A 14356-nucleotide genomic window follows, 5' to 3' on the forward strand; every position below is an offset into this window, starting at 1 on the left:
GATCCCCTATAAAGTTGTGTTGCATACACAACTCTAATGTGATGCGCCTGGAGTTAAATCAAACTCCTTTAGAAAAAGAAAATGCTGGAGTGCAGAAATGCATGGCTCTCAGTCCTGACTTCTGTTCCTATTCTGTCTCAGAGTCAGTATTCCATCTGGGGTTAGAGATTCCAGCAGGGCTCTGTTATAACAACAACAACAGCAAAGTTCCGTGATTCTGCTGCAAAGTTCAGACGCACATCACTCTTTCATGTTGAGGTTGCTAGACAGACGTTTCAAGTGTCACTGGCAGACAGAGGAAACCAAAAGCTCAGGGCCGTGTTCCCTAATGACTAAATGTCAGACTCCAAGTTTAGGCCAGAGTTGCCCACAACACCCACTCAAGTGTGCTGGAAAACAGTAAAAAGTCACTTGCAAAGTGCTCACAAATAAGAATACTCTTTTGTTTTATTTTTCTCTGGTTTATCACGCTCCTCTTTCTTTTCAGAACCTGCTAGACATTCTGTTGCTTGATTCTCTGCTCTCGTGAGGCCACCCAGAAGTGGGCTGCATAAACTGGGTTATAATCATAATCCCACTTCTGTTCTCATCACATGCAAGCAGAAGTCAGCCATGTCTGCTACATGCTTAAAAATCCCACGTGACACACACCTGTAGCTCTTTAAGTTGTTATTATCCAGATATTGGAATCTATCTAGAAAAGCTGAAAATGAGCCATATTCCAGTTTTAGGCCATGCTTGAAATGTTTTCTCCTTTAGTTCATATCTGAGGTCACAGAATTCTAGTTTCTAGTACAAGGAGTCCAGTATGGAGTGGAAGTAGGGGGCCAGGGATACCATATGTAGTTTCTCCTGTTGGGAACTTCACAAGTCCAGGGGCTTTTCATGGTAGTCTACATAAATGGAGCTTCCCACAGTTGTGCAGTACACAACCTTGACAACTGTACACAGAAGCAGTGGGAGTGGCAAAGGCCACAGCTGACAGTAGCATTATGGAGAAGAAAGATAAAAAGTGAGAACTCTCTAATAAAATATCTACATATTTATCAAAAGACTATAGTACTTTCTTTTTTCTTTTCTACTACTAATATAACCACTGGCTTTAATAAAGTTCTTGGGTTCAAGTCTTAATGGAGAGCTTTTAATTGAAAGGCATGCTATTAACTTTAATGGTTGTTGCATAATCTCTATGTTTTTGAAATCCATTATTATACAATAGCTGAGTTGCCACCCAATTATAATTTCCCATTTTATATTATATTGATCTGGAATGAATATTGAAGATATCTTCTCTTGAGTTGGAGTTTAATCACTAGACAGCAAATTATACAGTAGAAAATTCAATAATATCATAAAGCCATTTATACATCACTATTGTATTCATCTTGGACCAATATCATAGAACCTAATAACTATATAAAACAGGAATGAATTATGATGACCTTCAGAAACTAAATAATAAGCAAATATATAGTTTTATAGTCAGTGTGTGAGACCTACTGATTTTTGTCTATTTGTTAAAAAATATAGAGCTTTGTGATGTAAAGCATGTTGTGTGACATGGTCTACAGATGCAAAATTACAATAAAAAATTAGGCTTTATTATGTAGCAACCTGAGTACTTTTAAAACATTGTTTTAATCTTCACAGCAATGCTATAAAGTGACCATTTTACAGATGAGGAAACTGATTAGGAAGATTTAGCCCTGGAATTAGATTTCAGGTATATTAAGACTTCAAAACCTGTGCTTTGAATCACATCCTATAGTGCCCTTGAAAACCTACCTCTCTCACTATATTAAAAATTTTCTAAAATGATAGATATATGATAGATATAGATATATGATAGATATAATCGGATAGTTTATGGGACTAGTACCTAACCCTCGATAATCTCCTCTTCCTAGGAAGTCATAGCGTGTATTATCTGTGCCTCTCATTTGACACTTAGATGGTCACAGGTAACAGACATAGTACTAACTATGCAAGAATGTGCTTAGTCGCTCAGTTGTGTCCGACTCTTTGCAACCGCATGGACTGTAGCCCACCAGGCTCCTCTGTCCATGCGGATTCTCCAGGCAAGAATACTGGAGTGGGTTGCCATGCCCTCCTCCAGGGGATCTTCGCAACCCAGGGATCGAACCCGGGTCTCTCACATTGTAGGCAGACTGAGCCACCAGGGAAGCCCATGTAAGAATAAGTGTGTAATAAATGTGTCATGAGCAGTCAGTGGAAACTGAAGGGATATTACCATTTGAAACCTGACCTCCATACCAACACAGCTCTGCAGCTAACTGTGGCTTAGCAGGGGAAAGGACTGATCCTGACTACAGCACCATCATAGAGAGAAACTCCTTACTTAAAAATCTACCTGCTCCTCTTCTAGTTTCCAAAGCTGATGCTATTTCCAAGGTCAAGCCAGGTCATGAGACTTGGCAGAAGCTCTGAAATCACGCTGTCACAGACATTGCATGTACCATTAATTAATTTCAGTAGGGATTCTTGTTAGTTTTTGTTTCATTTAATTGGAAAGCTCCTTTTGCTTTGTAGATCCAACACAATTGCTCAGAATTCTTAAAAATAATTTTGTGGTATTGTTTTTAAAATATAGGTTTAAAAATCTTTTTATTATAAAGATATTTCCATTGTCTCATTTTATGACTGATATATTTATTCTCCACTATTCAAGAATATAGTGCTAGTCAATATGGCCTGTGTTTGGGGCCAGAAATACCAAAATTCAAGCAGTGGGAACAAAATTGAGTAGAAAAATGAGACTCTGATTTTGATAATCTGTAAACAGAAACTATTTCTGAAAATTGCTCTAAGTTTTACTCATATAATAAATACTTTAAATATTTTATTTTTAAATAAAAAAGATCCTTTTAAAAATATGGATATTTAAATTAATGTTAATTAGTATATATGCTTTATAGATTGTCCTAGTTCTCGGTTTTTATTAATTTCCTACAACTCATGACAAATCTATTTTTCTGACCCCAATATATGTAGGATATTTTTATCTTAGCATCTTCCTTTGTGATTCCTCTTATTATAATTTAACCTGAAATGGTGACTCTGATTTTCACACATAGAGCAGTATGTGTAATTTTTGATTTTTCAAAGGTATAGTGGGTGCAAAAGAAAGTGAAAGTGAAGTCGCTCAGTTGTGTCCGACTCTTTGTGACCCGTGGACTGTAGTTGGCCAGGCTCCTCCGTCCATGGGATTCTCCAGGCTAGAATACTGAAGTGGGTTGTCATGCCCTCCTCCAGGGGATCTTCCTGACCCAGGGATCGAACCCAGGTCTCCCACATTACAGGCAGAGTCTACCATCTGAGCCACCAGGGAATCCCAAAGTATAGTTGATCTTCCTATTGATAAATGAAGCTGGAAGGCCAATGTCAACTTTAGGACCCTCAGATTTCAATCAGCTCTGTGCCAGAACACGCATGGAAAGACCTGGGCAGTGCCCCCACCCGAGCCCTCTCACCTTCCCCCAGGGAGGGGTCTGGAGTGTGAATTTGAGAACAGCCTAGCGGACAAATCCCAACTTCATCCATATACCCCTCACCACCCTACAAACAGAAGAGGACCACATGGGGCCTGGAAGCAGACCCAGGGTTGCCTGGCAGAGAATCTGCTTGCGGGTGCTGGGGCTTGTTCTAAAGGGAGGCAGGCTCACATAGTGAAAGGGAGTCTGGCTGGCGGAGGTCCAGAGCTGGGCTCTCTGAAGAGGGGAAGGGCTCCCTGGCCGAGCATCGGGTCAGCAGGTATTTAGTACACCTGGGAGAGTCATCGGCTCAGTTGACCCCCAGCCTTGCTCTCAGGTACAGCCGTGGTTATTTTAGAATGCTTTGGGGACTCACTGAAAAGCAAATCTTTTAGAACTAAAGATTTAAATAAAGGTTTTCAAATCTTTGAGAGTTTCCTGGCTTTCTCTCTGCATAGCATTAAGTAATGGCATTTTTCTACTTTGAAGTCCACAGATGTTAATGGGTTATAGTTTCTGTTTAAACGTGTGATTTTACAAAGAATATTTCAATCTCATTTTATCCATTATCAGAATGGTATGCAAAATGATTTCCATGTTTCCAAAACAATTATGGCGCAGTAGAGTTAGTATAACCTTGAAAACACATTGTTGACTCCTTTCTGAAATGTTATAAGGCTATGGTTTTTGACTGTGTTGTATGCCAATCACTTCTGTACCTTCCAAAATTCTCATATGGTGTAGAGTTAAACTTTGTCTAATAAACTGGAGTTCAGTTCTTACATATTTGGAACCGCATGAATGTAAGCATGCAAGATTGTGTTGTAAGCAAACATCATTATTTCTTTACAATACAGAAGATCAAAGCCCAGCCATTCTAACTGGCCTTTACCAATGTCAAGTAATAAGTAATTAATAGAATAATGGCTGAATTTGTTTCCTAGGGCAACCATAACAAAATACCACAAACTAGGTGTCTTATCACATCAAAAACTTATGCTCTCACATAATTTATTCTCAGAACTAGAAGTCCAAAATCTAGGTGTTGCCAGGGTCAAGCTCCCTTCAGAGTCTGCCCGGGGCGGGGAGGCGTCCTTCCTTGCTGCTTTCAGCTTTTAGTCATCCCAGATGTTCCCTGGTTGGGGCAGCATAACCTGAATCTGTCTCTATCTTCATGTGGCTGTCTTCCCTTTGTGTCTGTGTCTAAATTTTCCCCTTCTTATATATATAAGGACACCAGTCATATTGGATTAGGCTAATCCAGTATAGCTTTATGTTAATCTGCAAAGCCCCTATTCCCAAATAAGGACATGTTTACAGGCCAAGGACTTAAACATATCCTTTGAAGAGGGCGCAGTTCACCCTATAACACTGACTATATGCCAGAAACTACTGTAGGTGCTTTATGTTTATTATCTCATCGAAACCTTACAGCAACTGTGTGAAATGAGGACTGCCGTTGTCCTGTTTTGCGAATGTGCAGACTGAGGAGCAGAGAGATCACATGAGTTGTCGAACCCCCCGTGGCTGGTGACTGGCTGGGACACAGACACGCCCCCACATTGTAACCGCTAAGCCATATTAAGTAAAATGTAATAGTATCACACTTTGCACTTATTGTATTTAAGTAAATTCTAATGGTCTGTCCTGAAAGTCAGAATCTATATTTTTCAGTTTGTGTCTTTTTGTAACTGTCTTTATATTTAAACATTACAGGTGATTTTACATTGGTAAATGGCTTGGATTAGTTGGACTTTTTACAGTTCCCAGTTGTATGAAGAGATAACAAAACCAGTGTAAACAGTAAAAACTACTCAAGAAATGTAAGAAACAGCAGAAACTTAGAGACTATGCATTGTACAATTTTCAATACCAATGAACAAAGCAATATTTTTCTTTTATAAAATATTTTACTTTCTTAGTGAATAGAGAAGAATTGATTGAAATTTAGAGGCAGATAATGTTATGCCTGTTTCTAGAGTGTTAGAAAAGAATTGTAGGAAAAATGCCACTTCACCTTTAATACTCTAAAGGTCAAAACCTATCAGTAAACTAAGTGATTTTGCTACAAGAATACTAAATAGAATGCAAAAGTACATTTACATGTACAGGAACATATGAAAATACAAGTGGTAAATATATTCCTAGACAAACATTGATCTTTATAAGCAATGAACTTTGAGATACATATATCGCTTTGAATCAGTGCTTCTGTTTTCTTTGGCTATGTACCCAGGAGTAGAATTGCTGGATCATATTTAGTTCTATTTTTAGTTTTTTTGAGGAACTTCTATGCTGTTTTCCACAGCGGCTATACCAACTAGCATTCCCACCAACAGTGTCCAAGGTTTACCATTTCCCCACTTCCTTGCCAACATTGGTTATCTGTGGTCTCTTTGATGACAGTCATTTGGGCAGATGTGAGCTGATTTCTCACTGTGGTTTTGACTTTCATTTCTCTGATGATTAATGATGTATCTTTTCATGTGCCTATTGGTCAAACGTCTGCTTCTTTGGAAAAAAGTCTATTCAGGTCTTGTGTCCATTTTCAATTGTTTTCTGTTAATGTTGAGTTATATGAGCTATTTATATTTGTTAGCTTTAGCCCCGTGTTATTCAAATCATTTGCAAGTATTTTCCTCCCACTCAGTAGCTTGTCTTTTCATTTTGTTGATAGTTTTCTTTGCTGTGCAAATGCTTTTCAATTTAATTAAGTCTTTGCTTATTTTTGCTTTTGTTCCTTTGCCTTAGACAGATCCGAAAAACATTGCTATGATTTATGTCAAAGAAGTTCTGCCTATGTTTTCTTCTATAAGATTTGTGGTTTCCAGTGGATATTTTTTTATGTAGTGACCACAGTTCTCAGAATAATATTTCTTAAACATGAAAAAGTAACTTCTTATCTTCCTGTTACTAAAATGTTAGTTTAACATATATTTGAAATTGCCAAATGCAGGGCAGCAAATATAAAACATTTAACATACTAAATCGTTATCATCAATCAGGAAATCTCCATTACTTGGCATTCATATTGGCATTCATGGCAATAATTCTGTTGCCATGAGTAAACTTCTTTGATTTTGTCTTCCCTAGCACTCGTTTGTGGCATTTTTTCCTGCTTCTACTAAAATTCCAAATTTTTCACATTGGTTTTCATGATACTCATTTACATCTTACCAACTCTGATCTTTTCTATGGCTTTGGCAATAATGCACCCAGTATCATATTTTTGAAGTAGTATATTTGGCAATTATCTCTTTGTGGGTTGAGTACTGAACCTAATAATAACATGTATAACTCACTTTCATAAGCAAATGCCAGAGCCACCAAAATGCCAGCAAGAACGAGAAGTAGTACAGAGCATTCCTCGTCAGGCATGATTAGAACGAGGCCACAAGTGATTTCGGGAAATAGTAAGCATATGTCAATGCTGAAAATAATAACCCTCCGTTTGCCACCTTTTGATTCCTCAGTGTAAACTTGTGGGGGCTCATGAATAAAGTATTTCTTTTCTTGCCAGCCTCAAAGTTTATGTTAGCCCTAAGCCAGAATAAGAGAAGTGAACCTTTAATTTTCAATCTGAAGCATTTTCCCGTTGGTTTTCACAGGTCTCCCCTCAGAAAAGAAAGCCAGTCAGTAGATGCGCACACCGGCAGAGGGGCACACAGGCCGGGGAGAGCTTGGTGGAGGGCCCTCTCCCCCTGCTTGCTGGGGCTCCTGTCTCCACCGCTACACACCCCGCCTTCACTACGGGTGCCCAGGCATGGCTCCCCTTGGCAGGAATGGAGGACGAGGCTGAGACAGCTGAGATCCTGATCGAGTCCAAGGAGCCAGAATTTACAGCCTATCACAACTTCCAGTTTCCTGGAAATGAGATCAGGCTGATGAATTATGGGTGATGCCTTGAAACTCTGTTCAGCATATTGCTGTTGGACCTTCAGAAATGATTTCATGATTTCAGCAACTCCATTTGTGATGCAGTGATATTGTGTGTTGATTTAAATGTGTTCCCTAGGGGAAAAGTTTCTGCAGTTATGAAATTTTAACACTGCTCCCATTGTTTTTATAGGGGCTTAGGTCTTTAGCCAGTTTATCTAGATGCTAATTTCATGATTGTTCACCTCAGAGAACCAATAAACAGAGTTGAAGAGGTGTATCTACTTTCTTAAATGGATTCAACCTAAAGAAAATAGTAAATTTGAAACTATAAACACAAATCATTTCTTTAAGATGAGAAATTGTAAGCCTACTTCATTTTTAGGTGGACTAGATTATGAAAGATAAAATCCTAATGTGATGGTGATGGCTTTGCTGTGTACATATGTATTTAGAGAAGTTCAAAAATACATGAATTTGCAGTTAAATCTGTTTTCCTTCCTGTGTATTTGCATGCTGCTGCTAGTCACCTGAGTCGTGTCCAACTCTATGTGACCCCATAATCGGCAGCCCATCAGGCTTCCCCTTCCCTGGGATTCTCCAGGCAAGAACACTGGAGTGGGTTGCCATTTCCTCTCCAAAGCATGAAAGTGAAAAGTGAAAGTGAAGTCACTCAGTCGTGTCGGACTCTTAGCGACCCCATGGACTGCAGCCCACCAGGCTCCTCCTTCCATGGGGTTTTCCAGGCAAGAGCACTGGAGTGGGGTGCCATTGCCTTCTCCAGTGTATTTGCATAATTACTAACAAAAAGCGTAACTCTGTCCTCGCAAACCAATTAAAATGGAAAACAGATGTATCCAAATTTTGTTGCAGTTAAATTATACAGTTACATGACAGATGTCTAAAGATTGTGCTAAGTCGCTTCAGTCGTGTCTGATTCTTTGTGACCCCATGGATTGCAGCCTGCCAGGCTCCTCTGTCCATGGGATTCTCCAGGCAAGAACACTGGAGTGGGCTGCCATTTCCTACTCCAGGAAATCTTCCCGACCCAGGGATCCAGCCCGCATCTCTTACGTCTCCTACATTGGCGGGCAGGTTCTTTACCTCTAACGCCACCTGGGAAGCCCCGAATTCAATCCTTTGAGAGCTTTTCAGCAAACACAGATCAACAATATTTACAGGTATGCTGTGTGCTTAGTAAGTCAGTCGTGTCCGACTCTTTGCGACCCCATGGACTGTGGCCCAACAGGCTCTTCTGTCCATGGAGATTCTCCAGGCAAGAAAACTCGCGTGGGCTGCCATGCCCTCCTCCAAGGGATCTTCCCAACCTAGGGATTGAAACCAGGTCTCCTGAACTGCAAGAGGATTCTTTACCATCTGAACCGTCAGGGAAGCCTGCCTAAAGAATAAGCAGATTTTAAAATACTGAGTTCATCCATTTAATAATGATTCTGCTAGGACCAACTGGAGATCCTCTTTGTGAGGAGGTGTAAAGCAAGAATGTGAGATTCGTGAATATCTGTATTTCTCTAAATATCTAAAGAAAACCAGGAGCATCTGTTGAAGCTGCAGTCAAATAAATAATCCAGAGATACACCTGGGAGTATCTAGCTCCAACTTCCAGATGTTATTCTGCTTAATTCCAGCTCAATCTTCTCAACTTCAACTTCTGAAAATACTTGAAGCTTTGTATAAAAGGAAGATTAAAGGATCTTATGAAGTAAAATACTTTCAACCTCAGTCTTTGGTGGCTTAATTCTTAATGATTCTTGAGAAAGAATTATACTTTCCGTCCTAAAGCTTTGTTTTCTCTACTTGTTAAAGAGACAAATCACTCCTGGCCAATACTTGAGTATAAGTGCATCAGAAAAACAACAGTTGCTTCCTAACATTTTGCTGTATTTTTGTAAATTCCCATTTCCTTGAATTAGTAAAAAAGTCATTGTAATCCAACTTCCAGTACTGGACTTTGTTTGCTAACTGAGGTGTTCCCACCAGAATAAAAATTGAACATATACACAAGAAGTACTCCTTGATAGGCTTGTTATAGGTCAATTCAGCAGCAATAATACATGATTTAATTTACTGAAGACATCCTATTACCAATTAGCAAGTTGCCAAACATTGGCAAGATTGTACAAACGCTAATGTATTGGGAGAAAATCCAGTTTAGGTGAGACCTAATTTCTTTTGAACTCCCCATGGGTGACTGCAAAAGCGCAAAGAGGGCCCTTGCTCAGCGCAGTACTGCAAATTCGAGAAGACCGACTTCCACGCCCCTCACCCACAAGTCAGCCAGCCCCTCCCGGCCCTCTCCCTGGATCACTGGGGGACTCTCTGCCTCAGCGCCTTGTGAGGGTCAGACCCCTAGGCCGTGGCACTTGCTGCTTCATCACACACCACGTGTAGAAACTCTGTGAGGAATAGCCTTGTCCCTTTGAAAGGAGAGGAAGTCACAACTCACAGTCTCAGTCTCCTTTGCTTTGGAAAAGGAAGACCAGGCATATTTTAGATTTTCAATGATCATGGAGAATTTGATCTTTGACTTGAAGGTATCACATTAAAAGAAAAGCGTATTCACTTTGTCATGGTTGTGGGGTGATGTCAGAAAACCTTCCTTGGAGTCTAGTTAGCTCTGGGAGTGGGGCCAGCTTCTAACGCTCACTCACGAGCACAGAGTTTTTTAACTTCACTTTCCTTATCAGCAGAAAAGAATATTTCAGACTAAATTTCTAATATTATTAAGTATGGGCTAGCTTCCAGATGATTTTCCTTAGTTTATTTATTGAGCTCCATCACCAAGCAAAAGAGGTATAATTATCCTCTTGCTACAGGTGATTAATCAAAATCTCGTGGCAAGAAAATAACAGAGCCAGGATTCACAACTTCTCCAGGGCTGCCCGGTTCTGTGCCTGCTATAATCCTGCTTCTAAATTATTCCAGCAAGTTCCACTTGTTCTACAGTTCTTTGGGTCTTCATCAAGTTGCAGTACAAGAGCATAGTTCTTAGGAGAAAATATTTTTATAAAAATACTATATATTGTATAGAATTTATGCTACCCCCCTGAGTAAAGACAATTATCTCATTTAAGCTCCTATCTAGAAAAAGAAAAATAAACATTTAATGTTAAAATGCATTAAAGGTACAAGTATGGGCCTTGTAGGCTGCTTTCACATATTGACACGTCCCTCAGTCACTGGTAGTATTGAATCTAAAAGACATATATCTCTCAATTCCACCATTCAGTTTAGCGATTATTCTTTAAATACCCACTTGTTTTAAAAAATGTCCAGGCAGCTCAAAATATCACACTTCTTTCTCTGTGCACTAATTTTGATTGAGTCCATATCTAAAGGGGAGGACAGAGTCATTTAGCAGCCATTATTCTCCCCAATGTAAGATCTCTTTGCCTTATCTCATTTCTCTCATTTTTCTTCTAATCTTCCTGGTAACCTACATGATATTACATCTTAGGAAGATATATAATCAGTTGCATTGCTGCTGCAACTCTACTGTGATTTGGCTTAAGCTTCAAGCACAAGTTCAAAAGAAAAGAAAATTATTTGCTATAACCCTTATTTTTACTCTTCAGTAATTTTAGAAATAATTTCTCTTGCCTGCTTTCTTTTTTGTATATATACCTCTTCATTTTCATCAGTCTCCTCTCCAAGGGAGAATGGTATTATGAGAAAACAGTTACACCTCCAGCCTTTGTGATTCCATAAAAAGGAAAGTTCTTCTAATATACCACATGCCATACACACACCCACATACACCACAGGCATGTGTGTACATGCATGCGCACACACACACACACACACTACAGGCATGTGTGTGCATGCGCGCACACACGCATATGTGCGCATGCACACACACACACACACACACACACACATACACACACACCCTACCTCTGCCTCCCCATCCTTCCAGGCAACACTGTGCGCCTCCAGTTTCTCTGTCAGTGATTGGGTGAAAGTTAAGTCGCTCAGTTGTGTCCGACTCTCTGCGACCCCATGGACTATAGCCCACCAGGCTCCTCCATCCATGGGATTCTCCAGGCAAGAATACTGGAGTGGGTTGCCATTTCCCTCTCCAGGGGATCTTCCCGACCCAGGGATCGAACCCAGGTCTCCTGCATTGCAGGCAGACGCTTTAACCTCTGAGCCACCAGGGAAGCCCTGTGATTGGGTAGATATATTCAAATGGAAAATTTTACATAATAAAGCTATTTATTTCCATTTTGCCTCAAATGCTTGCATGTGTATTATATTGACAAACTCTATCTTTTGCTTCCTACAGGAACTGATAACACTGAGATCTAAAACCAATTAACTTGCCAGTAATTGCAAGTTATATGAGGGGTATTTAATGTTTGTGGAAAGGTGTGAGTCTCACTAATTTGTGTCCTGCACTCAGAAGTTAAAATAACTTCTCTCTGCTCTTCTTCCACTTTATTCCACTTCAATATCCAAAAGAAGAGCCCAATTTATGAGGTTCATGAAGAAACGACGTGGGTAAACTAAACCCACCCCATAGGGCTTCCCAATGCCCTTAATTTATTACTGAGAATTAATTTGCTGGGAGAATCCCTCCTGTGGACCGCCTTTCTGGAGTCTGCCCTTGACGGGGGAGCATGCTGGGGCGGCCTGGAGAGCCCATTTGCACATCTGCAGGGAAGCCTCTCAGCTCCCTTCTTGCTCCTCTGCAGCCCTCGGATGGCAGCCCACGTCAGCCAACACAGACACACAGGAGGCTGACAAGCCCGGGGCCCCCTCCGCTGAGACACCCCTCTGCAGGCAGGAGGGCGGGCTTCATGCTGGCGAAGCTACCCAGAGGGTCCCTTCACGCGCATTGCCGCGCTCAGTCCTTATCCTCCACCCGCCCTGGAAGGGGGCTGAGAATGCGTGTGCGAGGTCTCAGGGTCCGCCTAGGCTGACTGCATTTCTCACAAGTGAATGCAGCGTTACACAGAATCTGGCGTGTAAAGGATGAGGCCTATGCCTTCTCTCCTCCTCTGATTCTGTTTAACTTCCATAGGTTCCTTCTCTCTGTCCTGGGTGGAGGCCCTGATGTCTTCCTGTTTCCTGACTGCTTCTGAATGACTTAAATCAAAAACGTGTCTTTCCCTTCAGTGTCCTCTTTTTTCATACTCATCTCACATTCCTTTTAGGTAAGTGAAGTTTCAAAGAGGCAAGATGGATGCACGTAAACAGTGTGATCTCAAGTTCTCTCTTACATGGGGGTCTCTAGATTCCTAGTTCTTAATCCAGATCCCTCTCCTGGTTCCTAATTAAGAGCCTAACACTTCACAAACTATGAGGAATGACATCTTCCCTTCTAAACCCACTCTGCCTTCTATACCTGACTTTTATCTACAGAATTGCCTTTCGTCTGGTCCCACAAACCAGAGACCCGTGAAATAGCAGCTCCTCTCCCCTCTGCCTCCTCTAACTGCCCATGTCACTCAAATCTCTCTGCTCCTTTCCAGACCCTTCTCTCTCAACATCTCTTCATACCTGCATCAGCCCTCACCTACGCTACACCTGTAGTTCAAATGTCAGCCAGAGATCTTACCCTGCATCCCTCCTAACCTCTCCAGGAGCAGCTCACAATTTTTCTTTTTTAGCAACACCGGGCCCTGAGCTTCTGCTTCTGATAAATGAGATCAATTTTGTGGATCATCCCAATCCTGCTCCAAACTGAGCTACCCTCCCCATACAGCCAGGGTACCTGACTTCTTTTCTCTAACATCCTTCACATACACATGGGTGTACAATAAGAGACTTGGGGAAATCAGTGAAGACACTATTAGATTGTCAGGAAGCATTTAACAGGAGGCTTCCCGTGTGCTGTTATGGATCTATCAGGAAATCTTTGGTTCTTATTAATTCCTGAATATTCAGGAATTAAGAGAAGAGGCACGCCTTTCCTGGGGCTGAGGAATCCAGGCATTTCCTTTGTTAGTTTCTCATTATGGTGATAAGTATCCTCTTCTCTCTTTAATAGGGATCGCCTTGTGTTTTGTAAGTCTAGAATTTTAATATTTATCTTTGCTGAGAATAACTGCAGTATATATGCCCATGCCATGTTGATTAAAACACCTTTGCTCCATCAGAGCTTTGGTCCCCGTGTCTTTCTTTCTTTCTCTCTCTATCTCTCTCTCTCTATTTCTGGCTGATTCCCTGGAGCACGGAAGCCGGCTGTGTAACCCTGGGAATATTAGCCTCTTTACTTCTTTCACTCTCTCATCGTTGACTCCAGACCACCAGGTTCCAGTCCAATAAAGGACCAACATTAGATAAGGGGATCTTCTAGACCTAAGGATCGAACCTGCATCTCTTACATCTCCTACATGGGCAGGAGGGTTCTTTACCAATAGAGCCACCGGGAAAGCCCATCATATTATATACTACAGATTATTTTTTAATCACCATTTTCTGCAATTGCTTAGGGAATATAATTCATGTTGGTGAAAAATAAATATGTATGTAGCTCACATACACTTACAGAGAACAGAAGGGGAGGGGAAAAGTGGAAATAATAGATTTCAAATAATGAATCAGATAGTTTATATTTCACTCTTTGGCAGCCCAGTAAAAGTGGCAGAGCGCTGGTATTTTGAAATTGTGGTCGTGAAATCCCTGGCGCAATCCTAAGAGCCACCACTAGGAGCACTAGAAAGACTAGCTAGTGCTCAGGGCCAGGGACCCTCTACCGGATCCAGAGAGAAGTTCCATGGCCTTCAGATAGATATGGCAATAAGTCTTCTTTAAGAGCTCTGCAGCTATTGTTGTTGATCAGTCCCGTCTGACTCTGTGACCCCATGAACTGCAACACACCAGGGCTTCCCTGTCCTTCACCATCTCCTGGAGCTTGCTCAAACTCATATCCATTGAGTCAGTGATGCCATGCAACCATCTCATCCTCTGCCATCCCCTTCTCCTCCTGCCAGCATCTTTCCCAGCATCAGGGTCTTTTCCAATGA

General features: G+C 41.0%; 1 protein-coding gene across 1 annotated transcript in view; it reads left to right on the plus strand.

Annotated features, from left to right (window-relative positions):
- The window catches only part of TNIP3 (TNFAIP3 interacting protein 3), a 109462-nt gene extending 101532 nt beyond the window's left edge, over positions 1-7930 (plus strand). Inside the window, exon 14 of the mRNA XM_043438578.1 lies at positions 7100-7930. Coding sequence (XP_043294513.1) covers positions 7100-7131 — 32 coding nt within the window. The 3' untranslated portion in view covers positions 7132-7930. The remainder of the gene's footprint in view (positions 1-7099) is intronic.
- Positions 7931-14356: the final 6426 nt, after the last annotated feature.

This window comes from Cervus canadensis, chromosome 19, assembly GCF_019320065.1.
Source record: "Cervus canadensis isolate Bull #8, Minnesota chromosome 19, ASM1932006v1, whole genome shotgun sequence".
Taxonomy (NCBI): Eukaryota; Metazoa; Chordata; class Mammalia; order Artiodactyla; family Cervidae; genus Cervus; species Cervus canadensis.